Source organism: Colius striatus, chromosome 4 (genome assembly GCF_028858725.1).
Source record: "Colius striatus isolate bColStr4 chromosome 4, bColStr4.1.hap1, whole genome shotgun sequence".
In the NCBI taxonomy this organism is placed as follows: Eukaryota; Metazoa; Chordata; class Aves; order Coliiformes; family Coliidae; genus Colius; species Colius striatus.
The window spans coordinates 4,237,199-4,264,249 of NC_084762.1; the positions used below are offsets into that span (position 1 = coordinate 4,237,199).

A 27,051-nucleotide genomic window follows, 5' to 3' on the forward strand; every position below is an offset into this window, starting at 1 on the left:
TGTATAACACTTGAGTTTCTGAAGCAGGTCTGTAGCTGCAACTACACAGAAGATTATAAAAATGTGCCAGGATGCTGCAAAATTGTTTGGCTCTGGCTCAGCATTGTTACCGATCTAAGGGAATTTCTGTGTCCTTTGTGGTCACTTGTGTTTTCTTTCCTCAGTTCATGCTTAATGGCTTGTCTGGTGAGTTGAAATCCTTAAAGCAGTCTGGTAAATAAATAAAACTTAGTAATGACTAAAAAAGTGGAACAAAGAGCTGTGGTTTCCTAGACCTGTCTCGCTGCCTTTTCTTTTTCTCCTTAAACTCTAGAAGCAGCTTGCTGAAGGTTGGTTACCCAGTGTCTAGGTTTCTGAACAGCATACTCTTCTATCCATGCAGCTAGCATTCAAACCCATATAATGGCTGGGAGTCAGATGGGTGGTTCTTGGTTGGACATGGGAGGGAGGAGAACAGGAGGAGGTCAGTAGCTCTGCAGTGCTGGTTGGATGTCCATCTCATTAACCCTGACCATCGCACTATGAGTTTGGGTTACTCACTGGGTTCTGTAGGAGCACAGTGTGCTGCTGGGCACAGGTTGGTGATGTACTGGGAACCTCTCCAGAAGAATCACTGTGCTACTCCCACTTCTGTGCAGAGGTGAAATCAGTAATAGGGCTGCAAAGATTAAAAAAGGCTTGGCATGCACGTTTCCACTGAGACTTTAAAAGATAATAACTGTGCTTAGGGACCTGCATGCAAAGAGAATTGATTTCAGTCATGTTGCTCTCAGGAGCAGCTTAGTAAGTGGCACACAACTTAAGATGATGCATTTGGGACATGCATTTAAATACATCTGTCTTTTCTCCTTTTTTTCTTCCTTTTTCTTTCATGTGACTTTTTTCCCATCCCTGGGTTGTTAGGTAGTGAATCAAGTAGTTGATCTCTGAGGTATTGGAACAGAAGTGGCTGAAGCATAGGATGTGAGTGGGGTGAGGCATGCTGCAGAGACAGAAGAGGTTTTTTTTCTTTGGCTACATCCATATGAATTGGGAAAATCTAAATTTGCAGCCATTGATAAACTTCTGTGTCATTAAAACTTTCAAGTAAAGTGTTGTATTCTTCAGGAACAGTGTTTAACACCTTCCTTTTTTGGCAAGGCAAATGAGTAAGCCTATCCTGAGTAACACATGAATTATCTTTTCCATTATCTCTCAGGAAGTTCTGATTGTTTCTGAAACCTTGCTTACTTCTGACCTGCTACCTGAGGAATGTGTCCACTCCCTCTGTTGTTCAGTAGTTCTTTCTGGAAAAACAATTAACAGTGTCCAAACAGTATCTTTTCTTATACAAAACAATCATTTTCTCTGTATGTTTTTATAATCTATGTAAGTAGATGTAGATAAGCATCTTTTCTCTAAGAATCCTTTGCATAATGTGATGTGTCCTCTTGCTTCTGTTGCTGGAACCTTAAGTTAACTTCTGAATCATAAATTCTGATTACAATATGAAGACAGCCACTTAGTCATACTGTTTCCAAAGAAACTCCAAAGGAGGACTTGGTTATCAAGGAAAGTATTGTGAATACACCATATTCCTGGATAAATACTGATGGCACTCACATGCAAAGGGAATGTTTCTTCAATCAAAGTCCATCAGAGTGAACTACCATCGGGTTAAGAAGTGAGATAGGGTGTGTAAATAGCCATTCAATTCACAAAATTCAGACAGATCTATTTTCATTGCATGCCCTTAGTGGACATATTGAAGTTGATATTTTTAGCAGATACACATTGTACTGAGGCACCGTAGTTGTGAGAGGCCAGTTCATTCTGGGTTGCTATTTATAGGCTGGTCTGGAATGCTCACATGATGATATTGTTTGTGATCTTGGGTATTTATATTGCCAGCGATGCTATGGCAAAGAGCTTCTCAGTATTTCCATTGTACAGTTCTGTTTCCAAGCCATATACCTAGTGCCTAAGATAAAGCTTGGCTTGGAGACTGAGGATGTACCTCCTCTGCAAGCGGAATAAACGCTGTCTTCGTGTTTTTCAGAGAGGTATGAGATTGTAATGACTTGTAGAGTTCATTGTCACGTTGCTACAACAAATATTAAAACACATGGAAGCTGAAACAGGATCTGAAAAGTATCCATGGAAAAATGATCAAAGGCTAGACAGAAAACTGAAACTTTAATGTTGCAATTTGTATGTGAGGTCCCTCTAACACAGTGAAGTTCAATCCAAAACGTCTAAGGCACACATGGCTTTGAGCTGGGTTAGTGAGACAGCCAGACCGTTGCAAAGACAGGCTAAAATGAATGTTGGCAATATGTCAGCATTTTGTTTCAAAGTGCTCTTTAGTTTTATTAGCTTAGGTCCAATCCAGTTCCTTAGCACAGTGATTAAAAAAAGCCCAACAAAACAGCGTTTGAGGAGAGGAGAAAAGGAGGAGCAGGAAATAATCAAGCTGGCAGGAAATGGGTATCACTGAAGTGTATTTGTAATAAAATATGTTAAAGCAAAAAAGATGAATCCCAATTATTTTTTTCTTATGCCTGATGTAATTTTTCTGCCTCTCTCCTGTTAGTTTTTTTTCCTCCTAAAGCTAGCAGGGTACAGGTATTTGTGCTTCAAGTAGTTTGTAGGAAAAGAAGCCAGTCACAACACACAGGCTGTGACTTCTGATTTCTTCTGATTAACAAAAAAGTCACAGACCTGTTAGGCTTGGGCTGCTGGTACAACTAAAACCTACTCCCCTGTCCTTGCACATCTTATGTGGAGTTCTGAAGAGGTCTCTGCTTGGTCTGGTGTTTCTTCTTTAACAAGGGAGCTGGGGAAGGGGTGAATACTTGAATGACAAAATATAGTGGCAGCACTATGCCACTGCTGCCGCTGTTATTAGAGTGTGGCAGCCACAGACAAGTGTGGGAGGACCTTCAGGTGGGTTGTGGCTGGCTGATAAAAGGGTATGTGAAACTGCCTGGGAGACACAAAGCTCTTCTCACCTTCTGTTCCCAGCTGTGGTTTCTGGACTGCCTGTTCTCAGGAGAATCACCTTGGAGTTACATTTGTTCAAGGGAAACACTAGCTCAGCAAATGGGTGAAAAACAGCAAGGGATTGTTCAAGACCTGCTGGGGAAGTGTGTTGGGAAAACTGGGAAAAGGGAGAAAGGTTCTTTGTGTCTTCCTGCAGCTGCAGAGTGACCTCAACTGCTGGGTTTTATTCTGGACCTCCTGTCTCAAAAAGATGTGCTTGGGAAGTAGTAGAGATTGACAGTAAGGATGGTTTGCTTACAAACCACTCTCACAAATAAAAGGGAAGTCTTTGGTCTACAAGAAGACAGTTGAGGAGGGAAAAGGAGTACAGTTGGAGATCTGTACATCCATGAGCTGCAGGAGGAATGATTTCCTGCCTATTATCTTACAGGCACTGTAAGGACTTCACCTTAAATTATCAGGAGGAGGGTTCAGAACAAATACTAAGAACAAATACTAAACTGTGGACTTTGTCATGGCATACATAGTGTCACTCTTTTAAAAGTCCATGTGATTTAAGAAATTGGGTAAGTTAATATGGAAGGAAAATCATTGCAGGTCATTAAAAGCTCAGACAAACCAGTTAGTTCTGCAGGTCCAGCTGGCTGGTGCTAAGTTTTCTGCTGTTTTTGTCAGATGGCTGGATTATAGGGTCTGGTGACTGCCAGAGGCAGGATTTGCCCCTTTTGCCATGTGCCAGTGGTCTCCCAGTCAGTACAACTTCACCCCTCTCTCCCCAGCTGTAGGTACCAGCTACTCAGTACCAGCTGCATGTTGATGTTTACTGTGTGTGTTCCTTGTGCTGGTGCAGCTGGTTTCTGGTTCTGTAACTTACATTGATGAAGATCAGTTTTAAAACAAAGAAAAGCAAAGCAATCCAATGCTCCTCCCTGACACTCCAACCTGCCTTGCCCTGCATTGATCTGGCAGAGGCACAGCTGAACATGACAGGCTGTGGCACAGAGCTGGGAATAAGAAGCTGGAGAAGAGCAGAAACTTCTTAAACTGACTTTGCCTCTTGAACAATTACAGTGAGAGGTATTCTTAGGGCAATGGTTACCGACATCTGTTAGTCTGAAGCCTACCCATTCTGCCTCAGATCTGAAACAGAGCGTACATGCTTGAAAACCCTACCTGTTTTTCCTCTTCCCCCATTCCTGGCAGAGATAAAACAATTTCATCTGCAGCCTAATTAAAGATACAATCTCTACTTTCCAATTTTTGCTGTCTCTGTTTCTGGGATGTTCTCAGAATTTGCTAGCTAAAGCACTTCTTCAGCTTTCCAAAATAAAGCTGTCGCCACAGTTCTTGCTGCCTTTTCTGTTTCTGATCTCTAATGCAAACTGAAGTTTGTCATAATCCATCTGTTTGCAATCCACAGAAGACCTTGGCAATGGCTCTTCAAGAGCACTGTAGGAATGTTGCAAAGACTAGAGAGAGTTAATGCTCTCTATCCAGAAACATTTTTATTCCTGTGAATGAATGTAGTTTCTAAACTGTTCAAATGGGAAATATACTTAGCAAGCAGCGTAGGATGAATACAACACAGGAGCCCTTCCCTTCTAAAAGGCACTTCGTAGAACATCCCACAGTTAGGATTCACTGTGTTTAAGAAACACAAGTTCACACTTACTTGAAGTTAAGATGGCTAGAGGACTGCAGAACCTTCGTGAAAGTGTACTTAGAGCTAGGAGGGAAGGGTTATATGAGAGCTTATGTAGGAAGCTGAGTTGTCTTGAGGATTGAATTGCAGACAATGGTGGTACAAGAACAAATAAATGAGACTGAATTTCTTCAGTATTGAAAGCTAGGAAAGCTTTCTGGACAGCAGGAGAATGAGTAGCCTTCTGTGAGGCAGTACAGCAGAACTGACTAGGAGTTGTTCAGGCTCCATCTCAAGACACTTTGTTGTGCCGGTTGTAGACTACATGAGCTGGGGATCCTTGCTCCGTGTTTTAGTGCTTTATTCAGGCAGTGGATATGAGCAGGTGTGGTCTCACTCTTTAGCTGTAAGAACAGACATCACTAATGGTTTTGTTTCCTGAAAAGACAGAAATACTGAAGATCCATTTCAGTTCTTCGGTGATGTTGGTGACCCAGATCACGTCTGTGTCTCTTACTCTATCCTCTAATGCTCACTCAAACTGCATTCTTGCTGTGCTTGTGATCTCAGGATTGAAACGTCAACGTTTGCTCTCTGAAATCAGTGTTTATTTGGAGAAGTGTTTGTATCAATCTGGATTTCTACTTTTGCTTTAGCATGGCCCTTCGTTTTCAAACAAGCCGTGATTTGTGTGGGACAGGTGTCAGCTGGTTTGTGTGTATGGTAAATATTAAGTCTATTGTAGCAAAACATATAATTATAAATTGTATCCCTCTTCTAAGTTTGAAATGCTTGTGTTTGTCTGTGCACTTTCTCTCCACTGAAGCATTTCAAATATGTGCTTTCCCTTAGCTTTATAGACAGTCAGTGTCTGTAAAGTCAGCAGTAAATCAGCTGTGTCTGTTTTAACCACTTGGTATTTCTGACATGCACATGCAAGCTTATTTTAAAAGAATTATTTGAATTTGTACTTGATTCCTTCTGGCTCTCGCTGAATTTTCTTTCACTTGATCTTTGAAGCATTTTATTTGCGCTGGAGCTGTATTGAACCATCACTTGCTTAGTAATGACTGTGACCATCTGCTTCTAACTAAAAAGAAGTGATTAAGTTAAACTCTCCTTATCTGTCTGCCAGAGCAAACTAAAAATGAACGCCTGTGACGTTAAAGTGATGCTGTCCAAGCCCCTTCACTGAAAATCAGTAGATGAAACCTAGGTGCCAGTCCTTGCCTGACGACATCAGTTGATGGGCACAGTGAATAATATTCTTCACAGCAGACTCCCTGTATGTATGTTTTTGGAAACATGAAGTTGTTTCAGGTATAAAAACCAGGTGTGGGGAGCACTTCATGTAAGGATTTTTAGAGATGGCGTTTATTGACTTTTATTGATTGACAGAAGTCTGAAGCGATAGTAATGGTTACAAATTCCAAGGGCACAAACCTTGCAGATCACCTCTTATGTCTGTGCTACTACTTTGTGTTCAACCATTTAGGATTCAGTTGGGTCTAGAAAAAGCATTTGCTCAATGCTGGATTCAAATAGCATTGGGGTCTTTTCATCTGTCATCTGTTAAGGTCATGTATTCCAGCCATAAGATGATCCTTGGGTTTTTCTGCTCCTTCAGACACATTAGACTCTTATTGTTGCTACAGGGCTACTTGATTTTTCAGCCCAGAAAAAATTAGGGATCCTGTTTATTCTTTCACATTGCTAGTTGTTGTGGTTGAATAGAAGTCTGTAGTGTTTGTCACTCTTCTCATTTGTGTCCTATTTGAAGGCATGTGGCAAGGGACCGTGACGTGTCATCACTGCCAAGTCCGTGTTCTTACATACAGAGCATAATGCCTGAGAGAGGTCTTGCCTGCAGGCTTGGCTGTAAGGAAACAAAGAGGAAATGTTTGACTCAAAGTAACATAACATTTATATGTAATGTCACAAATTCAGGGCTCACAGGAAAAGGGGAAGCCTGTTAGGTTTTGTTGGTCTCACCTGCCCTGTTTTGTACGATGTGTTCTCTGGCATCTAACAAACCTCTGTCGGAAGCCCTCCAATGGAAAGTCTGTGAGCACCACTGCAGTTTCCACCCTTCTCTGCTGGAAATTGTCTATTCTCAGATCCTAGAACTGAGTTCAGGTTTTGCCTTTCCCTGCTAGGCTCAGCAATTTAGAACTTGATGTCTTCTCTCTGTGAAGATTGTTAGCTGCATTGGCACTTTTTTCTCTACCAATTAACTGATAAACTCGGAGCACACACCGTAAAGAGCTTTTTCTAGCCTTTGGGCAACTTTTGTGGTTAGTTTCATGGCATTCTAGGTCACCAGAACCATCCTGATTACTGCTTAAGCTCTATAGAGATCCTAGAGATGTCACTTGTATGAGTGCTATACAAGAATAAAATCTTCTCAGTACTTCAAGATATTGGTCCTGCAACAACTCAGGAGACATTATTCACTTTGTCTATTTAGGTAGAGCTGATTTGAGTCTATGTTCTTGGTTTATTGTTGCACACAATAACCCTTTTTTTAATCCCATAAATTATCATCATCTTTCTCTGCATTGTGTCCACTTTCTGGCAAATGGTAGCAATTGTTGATGCTGTCAAAGCAAACAGTGTAATCTTAGTGTCACCAAAGCAATGTGTTGCAGCCAGTTGAGGTGGACTGTCTGCTGCAAAACCTTCTCAGTGAAGTGACAGAAATTGCTGTGCTAATGTGTTATTTTCCATTTACTGAGGAAGGTAAGCTGTTACACCAAGGTTCAGATCCAGTTACTCAGTTCTTTCTAGTACATAGTCTTTCCACTGATTAAAAGATCTGTCTTGATCTTTGTCAATGAAGCCGCTAATTGCTTTTATATCTTTGTAGCAAATTCCGATGCTTGGGTGTTGAACAGCTGAGCTAACAAAGTCAAATTGTCTTTATGAAATGGTATGTTGCTTATCAAATTTCCTTCCCATGCCTTTGAAGGTGATCTGTTTTCCAATAGCTACTGTATATAGCGATAACATAGCAGTAAATTTTGCAGTAGCTTTGAGCACTACTAGCACAAAGGGTCTATCTTCACTGCAGCCCAGTGTTGTGGTGGTTTTTACAGGCAGCATTTCTGAAGGGATTTATAAGGAGTAGAAGTGTTGAAAGGGAACATCTTCCATGGATGTTGGAGATTTACGAGGTAGTTAATAGCTGGGAATTGCAAACCCAACTGAGTAGTGTGAGAGTCTCAATGGAGCTGGTGCACAGAGTTGCAATGCCTGTTAATGCTCAGGGTGTTTTCCTCCTCGAGAGCACTGGTAATAAATGCAACAGAATAAGAATAATCGGTGCTTAATAGATGCCACAGTCACTTTATTAATGCTTCTAGACTGTGTTTCCACATCCATCCCAGAGCCATCGTATGTTTGCCCTGACAGCGGTTTCATTGCGTCCAGGCTAAGAGTCGTTCATTTGAAACTAGTCTTTAAGAGCAAATAAACCTTGGGGTTTGGAGAGCAGATTGTTTTTCTCATCCTGGTCGGTTAGTAAAATCCTGAATAGTTAGTAAAAAGACTCCTTGTTGAGATTCTTTTACATTTAGTCTTATCCAAAAGGAGAGGAAAAAGAATCGGTTTTAATAGGGTCAGGATTCCTTGGTACTGTAACTACAAGGAATCATTAGGTAGACCTGCATTCCTTTGCCTTTTTATTATGAGACTAGTTGAGTGTTAATAAGAAGCTTAATATACTCATAATTGTGGCTATGCTGTACATCTAATAGGGGTAGCAGGTTTTCATTGCAATAGCTAGAGTCTTAGGTAAGTTTTGAATGAGTGTGATCGATTAAAGACTTGAGAGAGAGAGATTCTCTAACATGGTAGGTTCTGGATGGGATTTCTGCAGTCAGGATTGAGTTAGAGCTATCTTACCACAGACCAAAATGACAATTTTAGTCATTTAGTCATCCCCAAAGCTTATTTTATGTGGGAGGGCAGACAGAGGGGTTTTTTTTAAGTGAACTTTCTAGCAAAGTGATTAATCTTTCTGCTTATGAGTGTGTCGTGTTTGGAGCCTGGCTGGCAACAAAGCCCCACACATCCATTCACTCCTCCTCCTCCTCCTCCTCGCTCCGCCCGCAGGATGGGGAGGGGAACTGGAAAAGATTATGGGTTAACTCATGGGTTAAGATAAGAACAAGTATGATAACTAAAAGGGAATAAAATATAATAACAGTGAGAAGAATAAAGTACAATAATAGTAATTAAGAGCAACAAAACCCAAGGAGAAGACAAATGATGCCCTATGCAATTACTCACAACCTGCTGACTGATGCCTGAGCAGCCGTCCCCACGCCTTCTGGCTACCTCCTCCCAGTTTCTGTACTGGGCAAGACATCCTCCATGTGGAATAGCCCTTTGGATAGTTGGGGTTAGCTGTCCTGGCCGTGTTCCCTCCCAGCTCTTTGTGTCCACACCAGCCTTCCGCCCACTCCCCAGTCCACTTGTTGGCGGGGCAGGGTGAGAGGCAGAAATGGCCTTGATGCTGTGCCAGCCCTGTTCTGCAACAACCAAAACATCCTTGTGTTATCAACATTCTCCTCAGCATAAACCCAAAATATAGCCCTGTGGGAGCTACTAGAAAGAAAGTTAACTCTATCCCAGCCAAAACCAGGACAGGGTGGTGACTTCTCCTAAGCTGTTTGTGATGTGGCGTGCTGTTGCGTGCAGGACAGGTATCAGCCCTTTTTCGAACAGTCAGCAGAAATTGCTCTTCCATGAACACTGAGGCTTCTGTACAAACATGAGAAACACTTGAACTTCACATTAACAAATTGCTGGCATTAGAATGACAATGCCTTGGGCAGTAAAACTAGTCAGAACTTGGGGGTGAAGGTAAGTTAGGGACTAGCAGCATTGCAGGGCAGTTGTCACTCACTTTTCCATCTTGTAAATGTCAGAATGTAATACCTTTCACTTAATAACCTGTGGTGCCTGCTTTGGTTTTCCCTTTTTTTTCATTCTACCATTGCTATGGCAGATGAATTTAAGAACAGCAAAAGAGAAACAGATGTCTCTCTTTGCCTGTGGTAGGTTTGCAGTGAGCAGCACACCTTTGTGATACGGTGATTCTATAAAGTGTGAAAGCACAACGTGTTTTTACGGTTTGCATCTGTTTCTGGTGTTTCTGATTATGATCAGCTGCTGCCTTATTATGCAGACACTTGCTCAAATTGCTTTACTTGTAAAAATGCTTTTCTTTTGCTGTTCTCCCAAGGATTATTTTGTCTGTGGAACAGACTTTGCTGGGTAGATGATTAAAAAGATACAGGGCATGTGCCCACCTTATACAAGAATATAAAGTAATTACCTATATTTGTTTATGTGTGTGTGCTCATATAGTATGTAAAGGAACTCTTGCAGCAATCCTAGTGTCAGACTGTGAGGCTGGCTTCATTAGCCAGCTCTACAGTGGTGCCCCAGGTGAGCACAAAGGTGAGGTGCTCTTCCTTTTAATGGCATTGCCTCTGCCACTTCCTTTGACCATCTTCTGCATTTGGAAAATAGCAGGGAGAAAGGGGTGAATAGATGTCCTTTTTCTTGGTGTACTGCCAGTAGCTTGCAGTACATGATCAGCTGAAACTGGTACTGTCAGACTGCAATCTCTTTCTAGGTAGGTGCTTTCGTGAAGTAGTACAGTGACCATTAATAATACATAGATGTGCTTTTTAAGGTGCTTGGTATGGAGCCTGCAAGTAACAGCCCGCAGTGATAAACCAGGAGACAACGAAAGGTCCTAGAGCTGTGTGATCTTACCATGAAAGATAAGAGAAACATCATCTCTTTGCTTCTAAATAATTTATGTTGTTTGCAGTTGGGAGTGCTGAATGTCTGCTCTCTGCTGCAGCAACTCTGAAAGTCTTATATACCTGGATAAACAAGGTGCACCCGTTGTGATGGTCCTGCCACTGGTTTGTTCCCCTCATAGTCTGCCTTTGAGTGAGGCAAACACGTACCACTGGTGACACTCACAGCCTGAGTCATAAGGCAGCCTGGTTTAAAACCCAAAACCCAAGCCCACTTAGAAAATACTGTAAATATTTGTTTTGAGCAGCTGGTCTTTAGATTCCAGACTGCTGGAGTAGTGGAATGTTAAAAAACCCCTTATTTTCAGCAATGAGGATGGTCTGTTCAATTTGATCATCTTTATGAGGAAGGAAGGAAGGAAGGAAGACTGCTTTTTCAACTCTCCATATGAAAACATAAAGGCTTCTATCCCTTTTCTTAGTATACTTGTAGTTACTTGTAATAATTCTCTTGACCAGTGGTCCTGAGGAATACATCAACGGCTATGTAGTCACTACACGTTGAGATGGAATTGGGCTGTTTGGATGTTGTTCCAGAGAAACTATGACCTGTTTTTCAAAGATGCTGTGTTCCTGTCTCCTTTGATGTGAGGACTACCTAGTTTTACATGGACATTCTCGTTTGCAGACATACCTTGTCCCTACTGAAGGTGACATTCTTGACTGAGTAGGTGAGGTGGTGAAAAGCCATTATATTTGATCTAGTGGTCAAAAGGTCTAGGACAAAGATTGTACTCAATGATCTGAAAGGTGTCTTCCAGCCAAAACAATTCTATGATTCTATATGGAATGGGGATAAAAAACATTCTTGCAAGTTTTTTGATGTATGAAATGTTTTTCCTTCTGGTACAAGTGGCATTTGTTTGAGAATGCTGACAACACCTGCTGAGGGACAAAAAGCAGTTGTAGTTCTGAAAATGTTCTGAAAAGCTCTGTAGTTCTGTTCTGAACAGTCCTGTAGTTCTGAAAAGTCTTAGAGATGACAGTATCATGTACATCTGGATGCTCATATAGTGAAAGAGTGTCTTCTGTTGCTGCTTATTGCTCAGGATCAATTTTCTAGTCAGATACTTTGAGGCAGCTGTGCACTCTGGAATCTTGATGTGTGTTAGCCAAGCTGGACAGGGGAAGCTTGGTACTGCTGTGAAAGATAAAGGCTGAGTAGATATCCACAGCAGACGGTGAAGTTAGAAAATCATTCTGGTAATATTTTACTGAAGTCATGATGCTTAAGGACAAAAGCAGGAGGGAGTTCAGAAGCTCAGTGGACTTTGTGGTCATTGAAATTCACACTTTTCCTCTGACCTGGGAGAATATTTTTTCAGGCTCTTTGTGGTATCTGCTTTGGGTTTGAGCTCAAAGCATATAAGAAAAGGCAGTCTTCCATCCAGTGCCCTTTGTTAGGTTAAACCAAAGTGTGCTTTTGTGCAGATGCATTACAAGGACAGGTAACTCTAGTAATAATTTCCTGAAGTGTACTAGCTGTCTACTTGACAGATGATTTTCTTGTCACTCCAAAGTTATACCTGCCCATTGTCACTGGCACCATGGATGATTAGGTACAGAATTAAAAGCCCTGGGAAACAGAAATTCTAATTGTTGTATCTCCATGGTCTGTTATCTGCCCCTCTAGCCCTGAATTGCCACTTTTATATCATTAGATTTGGTAAAAATCAAGACAGAATCAGTGATTTATGAAGCTGAAAGCTGCTGGTTTATGGGAAAGGAAAGAAATTGTGAAGCACATGCTAAAAACATTATGATAAAGCCAAACAAAAAAGTTACATGAAAAATTGGTCGAGGCTAATACACATTTTACAACACATCTGTAAGCTGCTACAGATGTGATTGCTGGTAAACTGTAAACAGTTCTTTATTTATTAGTCTGAATCCTTTGATTGAAGAAGGTATTTTGGAGCATGTCCATCTGAATCACTGCCAGGATAATGGTTACAGTGAGTTGCTCTGATGGAATTTCCAAATAGCTTAAAAAAGAAAATCTATCTTATGAGCCAACAGAGCTGACTTATTCCAGAGGCTCTGGGTCATTTTGCTGCTGATGGTGCTAGAGGGTGACTCATGGAGTTACTAGTTTGGTCTTTAATATCCAAAGAGTCTGGAGCAGTAGGATGTGACAGACAGTGGGAAGCTCCAGCTCCTTGTGCTTTGAAATCCAGGAGATCAGTGATGTTCATCCGGCTTCCAATTGGGAAGCTCTGCTAGGCACCAGTGGTCTTTAAACATTGCTATTATGCTGTTCTTAAAATGGGCATCACAGGAAAATAAGAGGACACTTTCTAAAAGGTAGCAGCTTACACTTGTGAAGTGAATTTCCTCATGTGTCAAACCATTGGTTTACTTCAATGATGTTCTGTTCCTTTTCCAATTGGGCCTTGTAGGAGCGATCTTGGGAGAAAAAAACCCACTGATAAACTTTCTGCTGATTTGTACTGTTTAGGACTTGTGCTGAACTCATAGAGCAGACTGTTGGGAATTCCTTGGGAAATCAGGGCTATTCTGGAAGTATTTTACAAGATATGAATGTGTTTAAAAGGCTTTCCAAAAAACCTTGGATAGTTTCCTTCAGCAGGAACTTCTCTTCCAAGTAGGGATTGGAAGTGCTGTGACTGTGGCTAGACAAGTTGATAACACTGAGCTTTCATCACATCTGAGAACTGATTAAAGTGAAAAATACTCAAGGTACAGCTAAATGTATTTTCCAGTTTAAATAAGAAAGCATCTTGCACGATGCTGGACACGAGCTGGCTACAGACTGTCCCTGTCATCTTATAAACCTGATCCTTATCATCTTCTAAACCTTACTGTCTGTGCTGCTCTCATCTGCAGACCTTTCTGGTTGTGTTTTTTGTCCCTTTCATCCACGTTTGTACATGATAAGCAATTGCAAATTTCTTCTGTGTATCACATCAGGCTTATTTCAAGACATAATCTAAACATGTGCATAGTTTTCATGAATGACCCAAGCCAGCCTAATTCTGCACCACACTTTCACCACCTCTCTTGCATTGGTATTAGGGCTGCATGATGGGACAGGGCAGCGGTCTCACTTGCAACCAATCCCAGCAAAAGAGCCCAAGCTGCTTTAATTTACTCTGTGGACATATGACTGCTAATATAAGCATAAAAGAGTTTAAAGACAAACTGAAATATTCTTGAGCTCATGTCTTTAGTTTGGGCATTTGTCATCTCTATTTTGTTTCTGACAGCACTTGTTGGAGTTGTATGTGAAGGGTGATGGTGTTCTTGTGTTGGCCTCCGATGCACTTAGCAGGTTTCCTGTGGCTAGGGAAAAGACAGGTTTATTTTTCTTCACACTTCTATAATTTCTACAAGAAGCGTTCTTTTGACTCTTACCTTGGTCATGCATGTGTAGGACACCTTGGCTTGCCAGTTTGCAGGCTTGGCTTGTGTGCCACCAGAGATGGGCTGTGTTTAACTTCAATGACAAAACTAATGCTGTTGTCCTTCTGGAACTCAGTGCTGTTAGATGCTTATACCTATAAGGAACCTGACATTTTTCTTTCTTTTTAATATGAAGCTGTATTAGTACTTAAGTAATCACCAGTTAAAAATCTGTGGTGATTATTCTTAAATAGTTTGTGTGTGACAAAAGTTCAGATTGTAGTAATGATGTGCATTGACTTTGTTCTTTTTCTTTGCTCTCTTCCCTTTATGTGAATGGTGTACCTGCACTTCTCATCCCCATTGCTGATATATTTTGTTTTCCCCATCATCAAGAAAACCACCTAAGGTAAGTACTTTGTCTCTTTTTGCATTTGTACCTGCTTGAAAATATTGAGTAAGTGTTGGGTATGTTTCCATAGTATCTGATCACTACAGCTTTAATGAAAGAAAATGCATTTAAAAATATACTTGTAAGTTAAAGACTTCCTAATCCCAGAAGAATACATTTTAATTCAACTGACAAGCAGGCTAGACACATGGCTTGTTAAAGCTGTGAGCAGGAAAAGCCATGATGGTAAGGCATTCCTAGGAATATTTGAGAGAGTAAATAAGTATCATGTGTAAAACATTTTGTTGCACATAATTCTGCTTACAAGTTAAAATGCTGTTTTTAAAAGGTGGCAAAATACATGTAGGAAGAAACAAACTGTTCTTGTTTGTAACTGATGGTGTTCAGGAATTAATAGTTTGTGTGAAAGTAGCCACAGTGTGCTGGAACTCGCGTAGAAAAGGTTCTTTGTGGTGTTAGGTAGCTATAGGGATAAAGAAAGAGCCTTACTGGTATGACAAATATAGTATCAGTGCAGGGCTGGTAGCAATGACAAGGTGAAAGGACTGGGCACTGCGTCAATATGTGCAAAACACTGCACTTCTGCTTCAGCAGCTTAATGATCATGTTATCTCCTCTGTTTCTGTTGGTACTTTTAAAGCAAAAAGCTGTGGTTAGCTCTGAAGGACCTTTTATTTTGCGTTATTCCCTTTGATTTGTAGATCTTAAGTGTATGCAAGTCTGATGTGACTTCTGCAGATGTAGAAGAGCACTCTGTAGGCCTTCTGGGAATAGAAATTAGGATGGGTTTGGATATGTATATCTCTTTACAGATATCCATATATCTGCTTTATATGGATATCTATATACTCTGTGTTTGACACAGCTACTTAATGTTTGTGTTTACATACATATAAAATGTAAACAATTGTTTGGATTAATTTTTTAAATGTCAGAAGCACACAACTTCTCACTAAGTGATGTGTATGATCCCCAGTAGAGAAGGAAGAACAAGAATTAAATTCATTAATTTTAAAATGAATTAATCATATTTGTGGGGGAAAAAGTGATTTAAGATCCCAGCAGGTGAAAATGAATAAGAGTGAAAATGCAGTTTAAAATGGAATGCTGTACTGATTTATTTCCCCCCTTGAATGATTGAATTTCCTAAAATGATGGATCTGAGTTGGTTTCTCAATTATTTTGAAGGCACTGTGGAAGTTCTTCAATCAGTCCCAGTTAATATATCTAATACAAAAGCTTCATTATAATTACTTTTTTTGAGGGAAAAAAAACTCCCTCCTGTCTGTTGTAGTTTCCCAAAACCATTTTTTTTCCAAGAGCCTTCATCTTCTGTAGTTCATCATTCACATTCCATTGTAGGCAGATAAAGTTATTCTTGACATTATGTACAAGCTTAACTACAGCATAGCTTTGTTTCTTTTTGTTTAATTGGTATTAGTTATTAACACTCTGAGTTTGGTTCTCTAGAAATAGCCTAGATAAGTCTGTTGCCCAGAGTACTGTGCACACTTACCATGATTCAGGATATAGTATCAGGATCTAGCACTTCCCAACTAATTCTTTGTCACAGCTTTCCATTTTTGTGTTGTTGCTGTATTGTTTGTGAGTTATAGTTCTTACAACAAGTGTACAATGAGTACACACACAAGCTCACATACTGACTTTTACTTCCAGTTGTGCAAGATCTGTCCCGGTGAGTTGTGTTTCATTATTGTAACTCTGTTATTTGACTGTTTATAGATGTCTGAAATGCAGTGTCGAAGGTTTTTTTACGACTGTCATATCACTCAGACTGAAAATACTATTCAGTGTCAAACACTGGAATAGTAGAGCTGGGAAAAAACCCCACTCCCTTGATCCCTCAGCTCCACTCCAGATTTTTGCTTTAGAAGCAACTACTCTGGTGTGGCTGGTTCTTGGCAGCATCCTTTTATCTAGCTTGGTCTTTTAGATGCTGGGATGAAGTATGAGATCTAGAATCTTGCTAAAAAGAAGCAAGTGTCAAGGCTTGTTTGTTAGTTCCCTTTGTAATTTAAAAACCCAGGATAATTTTGGGTCTGGTTATGAGAACTGGCCAACACCTGTGTAAACTTACATCTGCTTGTGGTTGAATGCCAACCTGTGCAGGCACTTGAAGTAGGTGTATACCTGTCTTTCATGGTTTTCCCATGATGCTTACTGTCTGAAAGTACATTAAGCTTCCTGGTACAGTGGCTATGGAATTGACATCAGAGCAGAAATACTTGTCCATGTAGTCACAGAGACTTTGTCAAACTGCTTAGAAGGATAACTGAATATTTCAGTTATCCTGGACTGAAAGTTCAGGAAATATTAGTGGAGATATGTAACAGTTTTAAACTCCAAGTGTCAAACAAAAGCTGCTTTCCTTGTTGTCTTTTAATGTTTAAACACCTAAATGGAATATATTCTCCAAAATGTACTTAACTTATTAACAGGGGAGGCTTGATGTTTAAAGAGTTCTGTTTGTGTGTCACAGCTGCCTATCTGTTCAAAGTTTCAATAGTAGTTTTGATATAGTGGGTTGATGCAGTTTTGATTGCAGTTGTTACAGATAGTCTGGTTTTGTCAGGTAGCTGAAAAGGTGTTTTCAATGCCCAGTTTGAGTATTGGCCGTTGAGTCTGAGACTTCAGCGTTAACAGAACTTCTAATAGCTTTGATAGTCATATTGACTAGGGGTTTTGTACCTTCTTCAGGGAAATGAGGCTGGGGAGAAAACAAAGTAAGGAAAATACTTTTGTTTTGTGTACTCCTGTTAAAAGAAAAAGTAATACCCCCCAGTCTCATTTTCAAGGACAAATCATCAGTGGTGTGAGGAGGAAGGGAGTGCCTTAGGTGAAACTTAGAGGGTCTTTCGTTCATCATAGCACAGGTTCTACACCTTGACCTCAAATATGCTTCCATGATCTCTTTGGGGACTGCATGTCCTGCAGTTCCTGCACTGGAGATCAGGACAACATGAACTAATGGGTCATCTTTGTACAGGGAAGATTATCAAAAGGTCACACTTCAGGTAGGACACTACCCTACAGACATTTCCTGTAAGATGCCTTTGTTACATCTGTGTGCAAGAGCCACACTGACTGGGAACGAGCTTCTTGCTCTTCTATGCCTTACTTCTTTCCTTGTTGATTCTTTCGTTTGGAATCTGTTTTCCCAAAGGTCTGAGTTGCCCTGAAAATGACTTTGATTGTGTACTCCCTTGAATTCTCATTGCTGGGAACGTTCAAGGTTGCTGTTTTGTCATCACTGTTCAAAGTAATGTTTAAACGTTTGCCCTCTTCTTTAAACAAAGAAGAGAGTTTGAGTGCAGCTGCTTTGCTGGTTTTGCAGATGGTGCATGCCCCAGCACTTCTTTGCCTGACACTTTCTTTATTTGAAGTAATCTTGTTACTTCTGTTAGAAGCATTTGGACGCTTTCCAGAAAAAATGTGATACATAGGCTAAGGCCATGTCCTGGCTTTTTAGGTTTAATATGAAAACATATTAAACTGCTGTATTTGCTTCTGTTTTAACTTGAGGCAGACTTTTTCTCTTCCTGTTGCACAATCATTTTTGAACTTAAAAATTGAAGTCCGACCAATTTTTTACCTTTTTTTAAAAGAAAATCCCAATAGAACCAACTGTTCTAGAAGGCAAAAGAAATGGCAGCAAGTGCATATTTTAGTCTGTAAAGTCTCTTTGCAAGATCAGTGTCTAAATTAGGAATCATTGAGTAATTGTGTCATGGTTTTCTGTGTTAACCAAGGGGAAAATGGGTAGGACAATAGATTAAATTGGCCTACAGTACTACTGTATTGATGTTTAAGTTGTTACACATGAGCCTGTGTAGCTGGGTAACCTTTCTAACTAGGCTGTGTGATCCATTGCAGATAACATTTACTTTCAAGGGGGAAGAATTGACATAGAATCATAGAATGGCATCTGATAGATTCAGATCTTTACAATTGGGATTTTATTTATTAGGAATAGAACTGCTTGTCTTTCAATCATCAAGAGATTGGGTATCGTTACCAAGCCTCAGGAGGAGAATTTCCATAGAACTGGAATTTGAGAAGAGAAACAGCAGTTCTTGGACTGCAAAAGTTAAGGAAAGGGTTTAGAGCATTTTTTACTGATGACAGAGAAATCTTTATGCTTTGACTTGAAGCATACAGGATTAAGATGTGCTCTGCTTCTGTGGAGGTCTGAAGATAAGGTGAAGTAACTGCTGAGTTTTACTCGCAATTCAGTGGCAAAAATACACCTTCTGACTCACGTGAGGAAGCGTCCTGACTCATGAACTTGTCTCTCTATTTGTGCTGCATTAAGTGACTCAGACCTCACTTTTAGATTATTACTATTATGGTTTTGTTTGTTTTCCCTTCAGAAGGGAATGGCAGTACTCATTTCACTCCTGTGGATCAAGTGTTGTTTCAGTATCAAGTCTCCTGTCCCGCCATTCAATGTGTTTTGCGTTAAGCTGGAGGAAAGGGAAGTAGGTGAGGTTACTGTGCTACCTGCTTTTATACTTCTGGAATATTTGCAGCAACGGGCATTTTGGGTTGGGTTACAATATAGATCAGCTTGCATAGTAATTCTGCAGTAGTGTGGAGTCTCCTTCCTTGGAGATCTTCAAGACCCACCTGGACATGTTCCTATGTGACCTGATCTAGGTGACGCTGCTTCTGCAGGGGGGTTGGACTGGATGATCTCTAAAGGTCCCTTCCAACCCCTACCATTCTATGATTCTATGTTATACATCTTCAAAAGCCAAAAGGAAATGATCCATCTTCTTCCTCACTTCAGGGTTGGTGTTACAGGGGATTTGGTGTTTCTGCTAGTAGAATCCATGGCTTATGCTCTGCATTGACCTGCGTGGTTTGTTTCACTGAGGACCTCAGCTGTTGGAAGACCAGGCAAAGGAGATCTTGGCCAGGCAACATTTTAATGAGGAAAGTTGCTTGGTTACTGCTTTTTTTTATCCACCTCCTGGCGTCCTAAAAGAAATTAAAAAAGGGGAAGAAAAAAAGTCTGTATCATTAACTCATCCACAGTCAGTTTATCATGGTAAAATGTGGAAAGCACACTGCAGCTTCAGGTGTGTCTGTGGCAGTATAAAGCTGTCAAAGGAACAGTGTTAGTGAAATGTCTGCACCACTCTCAGAGGTGCAGAAAAAGTAACTTGGATCAAATCCCAACATGTTAAGTGGTTTTACAGGAGATTGTTCCAGATCCACAAACCCACTGAGCATAATATTGAATCCTGTTTGATTTGTACCCAACTGGAACTCGACTGAAGTGATACTACAGCAGGCTCTGAGAACTTGTTTGTCTTGAGCTACATTTTCTATTGGTAGTTGTTGAGCTTCCTCTACTGAGATCCAGTACTGTACTCTTAGTTTAGGCAGATAATCTGATACTATCTGTTTGCTTATTAAGGCTTCTATGTAGCTCTTCAAGCATTATAAGTCCAACCATGGTAAAACTTTTGTGTGTCTTCTGTGGATGTCTGTTAAATGGCCATCTCACCAAGTTGTGTGTGTTGAGTGCTTTTGGTGCTATTTCATTGCTGTTTGCTGTGACTTTTGTTAGCATCAGTGACTGGAGAACAGTAAAGCTAATATGAGTTTTTGGCAGGGTTTTGAAGTGTTTATTAAGGGGTACAGCACACAGTGTTTTGTATTGCATATAACACAGGTAGCAAAGCAGTATTGCAGTTCTGCTACTCTCAAGATCTCTCAAAAACATTCCAGCTGATGAAGCCTTTTCACAGCTCTGATTTAGGATCCACAGAAACAGTGGGGCCTACCTGCAATTAAACACTCATGGATTTGTACTGCTTTAAGAGAAATGTCTTGTAGCCAGAGTTCTTTATTTGCCTCCTTATGTGCTTCTACAGGTGTTTGCCTTTGATCACTGCTTCTGGTCCATGGATGAATCAAACACCACAAAATATGCAGGTAACCTGTTTTCCATACATTTGTCAGTGTAAATAATTTGAGAACATATGAGAGCTTGGGCTGCTGTTTCATGGAGGTCTTTTGTGTTTTGTACTGTGATGCTCAAGTGACTTTTCTCACAGAAGCACTTTTACAGGGATTGATTCATCTGAGTACTCGAGCCTCAGCTGAGAAGGAATGCAAACTTTAAGGTGCCTGGTTCAGGAGATATCTAAGGAGACATCTAAGCTGTAGTGCTCTTTTTTTACCCTCTGGAAGAACTTTTTGTAAGGATTGTTTCTGTCTCTTAAAAAGAAATATGAGTTCTGCACCAGAAATTGCTTCTGACCGATGCTAGTAATGAATATGTGTGTTCTCAGTGCCCTGCATTCCTGTGCCTGAGAGGAAGAAAGCATGTTCTCCTCAGACAGTGTGGGCATTTCAGAACTCTTCAGTTATAATCTGATCATTCTGATCCCAAATGTTTTTGAGTAATCAGCTTTGTGACTCCTTCTCCCAAGACTGTAATCCCAGTAGTTACTTCTCGTAACTGGATTTGTGTAGTAGAATGTTCATACTTCATAAGAGGATTTGTTTTCATAAAGAGAACTCTGAGCATTGGGATTTCAAAGCTGTGGTCCATGGAAAGGAGGAGAGGGGAGTAACAGCATTGAGTTTAGATGTTCATATTGTGCATTTTTGTGGCCCATAAGACATCTTGAAGGCTGATAGGGTTAATTAGCTCCGTGTTTGGCATCAGCTGTCTAATAGATGAACTGTCATATACTTGTGTTAAGATATTTCTCTTTCTAGCTCCTGGTATCAAATCCCAAGTCTTAGGGGTTGCACTTGGTTGTAGATTCCACTGTATTACTTATTTTCCTGGGCAAAGATAGGTGTCTTCTGGAAGAAAGTCCTGTATCAATTCTCCTTTCATTAACTGCCTTGAAAGGTGCACTGCACAATGTTCCTAGTTCAGACTGGCAGAGCCACTGGAGCACTCAGCAGCTCCTTTTGTGCCTGTGCACCTCTGTTGCTTTTAAAGGAAGGAGGTCATGGAACACACTCAAATCTTGATCCACGTGCCTCCAGTGTGCAGGTGGGACCTGCAGTTACTCAGAGCATCTAATGGAGAAGAGATAGACCAGAGAAAAACCCCTAACCGGTTAAACTTGTTTCTATCTCAGCTCCAGGTGAATTCAGTGGGGTTCTAGGTCTATTTATTTATAATTTGAGTAAAAAATGGACTTCTCTAGCCTATTTCAGAAGTTGTCTTTGGTTTCACCTTATCAGAGAACTGAAGTTTTATTATCTGTATGCCAGTGAACCTCTTGTGGGCGACAGCTTTCTAGGATTTAGTCCAACATCTCCTGCATTTTCTTACTGGCCAGAAAGCCATCAGGTGCTTTTTTTGCCTATTCCAGATAATGTTCCTGCCAGAAAAAAACCCACAAAGAACAAAAAAACCCCACCCCAACACAGCCCAAGTGTTTTCCTTGGGGATTTTTGTTTGATTGGTTTATTTTTTCAGAAATATAATAAGAACAGGAGCTTCAAGACTTGCATATATACACCAATGCTTACACCATTTGGGTTTTTTGGTATGGTCTTAACCTTGAAGTTGGCTTGTCACTTCCAGCCCTCATGTTCTAGAACATTATGAATGATTAAATTCATCATGAATGAAATACTCACACTGTCTGATGGATGAAATTCATATGAATTACTAAATGTTTTCGTCAGAGCAGGCTCTGATAACTTGTTTGTCTAATAGAGCTACATTTTCTTGATCTGGAAGAGGGATGAGCATTGCCTGACAGGCTATAGGAGAGGTGTCTTGAGAGTAGGCAAAATAGCTTCTTATTACCATTTGCTTCTTAAGTTGAATGGGTCAAGAGTCAGTTCCTGGATAATGCCACACCTGCTTGCCTTGGAAAGCTAACAGAGACAAATAACAGCTCGGTTTGGGTGAAGAGAAGGACATTGAGGAATTCTCTGCAGTGAGAACAAAGGATTCTTTTTACAAGCTTAGACAACAGTAAGAGCCTATTGAGGTCTGAAATGAAGTGGATTTTTAAAAGGAAGGAAAAAAGCCCCTTCAGTTTGGGAAGGATTTAAGAGATGGTCTAAATACTGTAGTACTTAGGCAGGTCCATTCTAAGGACACCAGGACTCCTCCGTGGGTCTTTCTTAATTCCCTAAGCTGCATCATGTTTGGCCTGAAATCTCAGCTCTGTTTCTGCAGGCTGCCTTGTGCTGGGAGGCTAAAACCTGACTTTGGGCTAAGCTTTAATTGTCTAGGAAGTATGTATGCTGACTACTGCCCTTTCAGCAGCTGTTTTAAAAGGAAACAAGCAGGACAATTGACTTAAAGAACTGTACAGAGCGATAATAAGCTGTGGATTTTGACCAGACACCAGTGTCCCCTTGTATTTCTGACTAACATCTTACTGTTTCCTTGACCTTTTTAATTTGAGGAGATTGTTCATAGTATGTAGGGCTTGATTTTGTGTTACACAGCTGACACTTGGTCTGTACATTTTGGGGCAAGCTCAGTCATTCAGTGTGGTTTTAGTGCTGTGTGGCTCAGGCATGTAAGTCATAAATGCTGCAGCACCTAATTGGAAGCTCTGAAGACCTTTCAGTGGGTTGAAGCATGGGATCTTAAAGTGCTTTCAGAACTGCAGTGTTAGGCTGCAGTAGTTAGATTGTGCTAGCTGGTGTGATTTTAGGTTCTTGTTAAGGTGAACCACAGGCATCTTTCTTCCCATTTTAGAGAGTTTCTTAAAGCTATTATCCAGCAGAGCTTTTTGTGATCCTGATCTCTACAGATGGAGTTTCCTTTTAACTGTTACATCATGCAACCAACTGCAGTTCATTGCTGTCGAGATTAGCTTATCAGAATGTTCTGAGTTAGAGGTTAAGGCATAAGGAGACTTCATTTTTCAGCATTGCACGTAACAAGTTGTTACTTGGTTGTGCTTTTGCTGTGTAAGGGAGAGGGTTTCAGGAATGGCAGCCATATGTCATAACGTTGCAGTCACGACTTGTCTGAATGGATCTGCGCTAATAGGAGACAACGATCCCTGTTTCAGATCGACACATTGTGGGGAATTAGAAATAGTAGACAATTGAAAACCAAACACATGAAACTAATTTTTGTTAACACTACATCTTCAGCAGCAGGGAAAATTATATCTTACTCTCTGCTGCTTTCTTCCTTGGGAAGCGTGGAGGAGGTTACTGGTTTCTTGCTGGTCAGAAGTGGGTAATTATCAGGAGAGGAAAGAACTTTGGTTTTATTCTCCACTCTCCATCATTGTGGAATATAGTCAGGGGTTTTTTTTTCTCTTAATAATTATACTCAGCTTCAATCTTTGCTTGCATTTGCTGAGCAAGATAATGAGTGACTACCTGCCTCTGACATTTGGTGACTTCAGAATGGGCCTTCAGGAGCTGTTTGGAAAGCAATTTTTTGTCTATTATATATTCCTCTTAAATTCTGATGGTAAAATCTGCTTCATTCTCCAGTAGTTTAACATCCTCCGTAGCTATTTCCAGGTTGCTGAGCAGTGCTCTCTCAGCACAGACATCAGAAAATGTCCAAATGATCTGAAGTGGAATGAGAAGTGATTGAATGTGCAGGGGGAAGGAAATGGAGTTACTCCGGACCACAGCAGATTCTCTTCTGTTTTTAATCCCTGTATTCAGCATTTCTGAAGTGTGTTAATTCAAGGAGCAGTGGCACTTTGGAATTTTAGAAAGTCAACTGGAAAGATACACAAAGATATTTGATAGGGCATCACTGCACTAGTTTTTCCCTTTGCAGCAGAAGAGAAAGTAGGTTAAAGGACAACAAAAGTAATGCAGTACTTTTTAGTCCTATTTACATACCTGTCAATCATTCCACAGATTGTTCTGCAGGATTTTTCTGGGCTACCAATTACTCAAGCGTTGTGGAGTGTAAATATTCTCCTGCAATGTATGAATGTATAGCTGGATTATTTGGAAGTGGGGTTTTTATGCCAGTATGTTCCATGTTGAGAACTATGGAGTTGCATGCTCTGTACAAAGTAATCCCCTCTGACTGACAGCTACTGAAACTAACTTACCAAAATGAGCTTTCCTGGTAGAAGCACCCAACCACTATTCCTATTTTCACTTCCTACATTTAATAGATTGAGGCACATCTCAGATTTGCCTGGCACAGCGAGACAATTTTCAGACTAAGAAATTCTGCAGCTGATGTTTTAAACTCTGGATTTGGCAGAATACGTCCTCAAACAGCTCTGTTGAAGTATTGCAGCCTCCTATCTGCGTTTCCTCCCTGAGTGTCATGGGAATGCTTTTATCTTGGTACCAGCATCACCTTGCTATGGGGTGAATCCTAATAGCTTATGCTGAAACTTGATGCCACTTCCCAAGAGAACAACTACTACTATTTCTGCTGTGGTATTTGTTTTACCTCTTCTATCCCAGTTCATTAATGGCTTTCATTGCAGTTCATGTCACAGGAGCCTTTAGGGTATGGTGTGTGATTAAGGAATGTTTCTTGGTTGCAACATTTGCACAAATAATACAAAACTTAGACATCTTTGTTATTTTCTAAGCCTTCAGCTTACATGACACCTTTGACAGAGCTACTCCACAGCTAGCTGTTACCCTAGTTTCAGACAACAGTTTTGAGCCTGTGACTCAGTTGCAGGTGAAATCAGTTTTTGTTCATCAGTCCACTCAATGGTAAAAAAGAATGTGCAAACCTTTTTTTTCCCCCCCTTGTGTTCTGGAAATCTAAATGTGTTATTCAGTTTAAAATACTTATTTCCTAGGTCAAGAAGTGGTGTTCAAGTGCCTTGGAGAAGGAATTCTTGAAAAGGCCTTTCAGGGATATAATGCTTGTATTTTTGCCTATGGACAGACAGGTGAGTTTGCTGTGCTGAAGGGGAAGATCACTTTGTGTGCACATGGGAACTGAGAAGAGCAAAATGTGAATATTAAGCTAAATAGTATTTCAGAGTTGTTATTTTGAAATACCATAATGTTAAGTGTCAGATATTTAGCACAGCTGGTGACAATGTAAAGTTGTTAAAGCAGCTCTGTAAAAATGTTCCTAGTTACAACCTATTGGGGGCACTTTCAAAACCTCGAAGGAGTAATTCATACCAAAGGCCCATTCAGTCTTTGGTGTTTGAGTGTGTTGCAAGTAGGATCCCAAGCAGTGGCTCTGTTGAAAGAAGCCTTAAAAATGATTTGTCTTTTTATTTACCTGAACCTTGTAGTCCAAAGAGCAAGCTATCCATCTGGAATAACATGTCATGTTAGGTGCTTCTGGAGTAATACAAAGAGAATTAAAACATGTGCTTCATGAACATATGAGCAGCTCGGAAACTATGTTCCTAAAACATTTTCTTCTCCTTTCTTTCCTTTAGGTTCAGGAAAATCCTTTTCAATGATGGGCAATGCAGAGCAGCTGGGTCTGATCCCACGGCTCTGTTGTGCTTTATTTCAGAGAATCTCTGTGGAAGAAAACGAATCTCATACTTTTAAAGTCGAAGTGTCCTATATGGAAATCTACAATGAGAAGGTCAGAGATCTTCTTGACCCAAAAGGGTGAGTAGCTTTGCTTTCTGCCCCAGGCTTCCTTATTTTTTGTCTGAAACATGTTTATATGACTGCTTTAGAAATGATGGAGTACCAAACACCAGAAACAATATCTATGTAAAGCTTGTATATGAAGTAGTAACTGGGGTGGATCCATTTAAATATTAGGGTAGCATTACAATAATGCAAGCAAGTACTTTATGAAGTAGTTCACCCCCAGAAAGCAAGGCTATGCACAAGAAAATTCTGGAGTATTTTTGCCATATGACCCAGATCATATTCAGGGAAGAATTTTTATGAACTAGAAGGACTCAGAAGCTTATTTACAACTTGATTGTCATGGTTTAGATGTTGAACTTCTCAAATTTGAAAAGACAGCACCTCGTGGCACTCTTTTGTCTACACAAAAATAGTGACTAGGTTCTCTGGCTTGGAGCTATCTAGACAAGAGGTGGTTTGATAGGCTTTTTTTGGTTGATCATCGATATATGTGGTATATATTTTTGATTCTTGAACATAATTCACTAGATGAAGTACAGCAGCTAAAAGGTAGACTTGAGTTTACCTGATATATGCCAATAAAGTGTGGAAAATGCAAAAGGAATTGAACTTTTAGCAAGTTTCCTGGGAGGAGGATTTCTGTTTTGCTTTTTTGTCAACGTTCTCTCTGACAAATAATGCATTTCAGGGTTTGTTCCAGCCACAAATACTGAGATGGGAGGATGCATTAAGAATAACTCACATATCTAGATGAAAACCTGTTAGTCTTTATCGTTAATTTGAGTTAATTCTGGAGGACTTTTGTTCCCTCCTGTTACAATTAAAAGACATAAATTACCTTCTGCTATATAGAAGATTCTTATCATTTCATGTTGTAGTTTTTGTTTGTCAATGGAGTTCACATTAGTGGATTGTGCTTCAAGTCTGCTTTATTCCATAGGAGTCGGCAGTCCCTTAAGGTTCGAGAGCACAAAGTGTTGGGACCATATGTAGATGGCTTGTCTCAGCTGGCTGTTACAAACTTTGAGGTAAATCTAAACCAATTTCAAGTTTTGACCCCTATGAACATGAGCAATAGGAGTCTTAGAAGAGATAAAGTAGCGTCACTCCAGACATTTTGATTCTTGAGTGTTTATCACCACTGCCACTCACAAAGGTATTCTCTAGTGCTTCAGGGGTGTTTATTTAATGTAAAAGCTTTGGATTTGCCTCTATGTTGATTAAAATTATAATAGTGGTGTATAGTAAATTATATTAAAAATATAATAGTG

General features: G+C 40.2%; 2 protein-coding genes across 8 annotated transcripts in view; both read left to right on the forward strand.

The window, feature by feature from the left end:
• Positions 1-5,845, forward strand: part of NHLRC1 (NHL repeat containing E3 ubiquitin protein ligase 1) — a 43,169-nt gene extending 37,324 nt beyond the window's left edge. The window contains exon 2 of the mRNA XM_061994791.1: positions 5,760-5,845. The gene's annotated coding sequence lies outside the window, so the exon portion shown is untranslated. The remainder of the gene's footprint in view (positions 1-5,759) is intronic.
• KIF13A (kinesin family member 13A) overlaps positions 1-27,051 on the forward strand; it is a 95,143-nt gene that overhangs the window by 24,485 nt on the left and 43,607 nt on the right. For all 7 annotated transcript variants that reach the window (XM_061994783.1, XM_061994784.1, XM_061994785.1 and 4 more), the window contains exons 3-7: positions 14,221-14,233; positions 20,140-20,200; positions 25,009-25,101; positions 25,609-25,789; positions 26,721-26,808. In XM_061994783.1, coding sequence (XP_061850767.1) covers positions 14,221-14,233; positions 20,140-20,200; positions 25,009-25,101; positions 25,609-25,789; positions 26,721-26,808 — 436 coding nt within the window. The remainder of the gene's footprint in view (positions 1-14,220; positions 14,234-20,139; positions 20,201-25,008; positions 25,102-25,608; positions 25,790-26,720; positions 26,809-27,051) is intronic.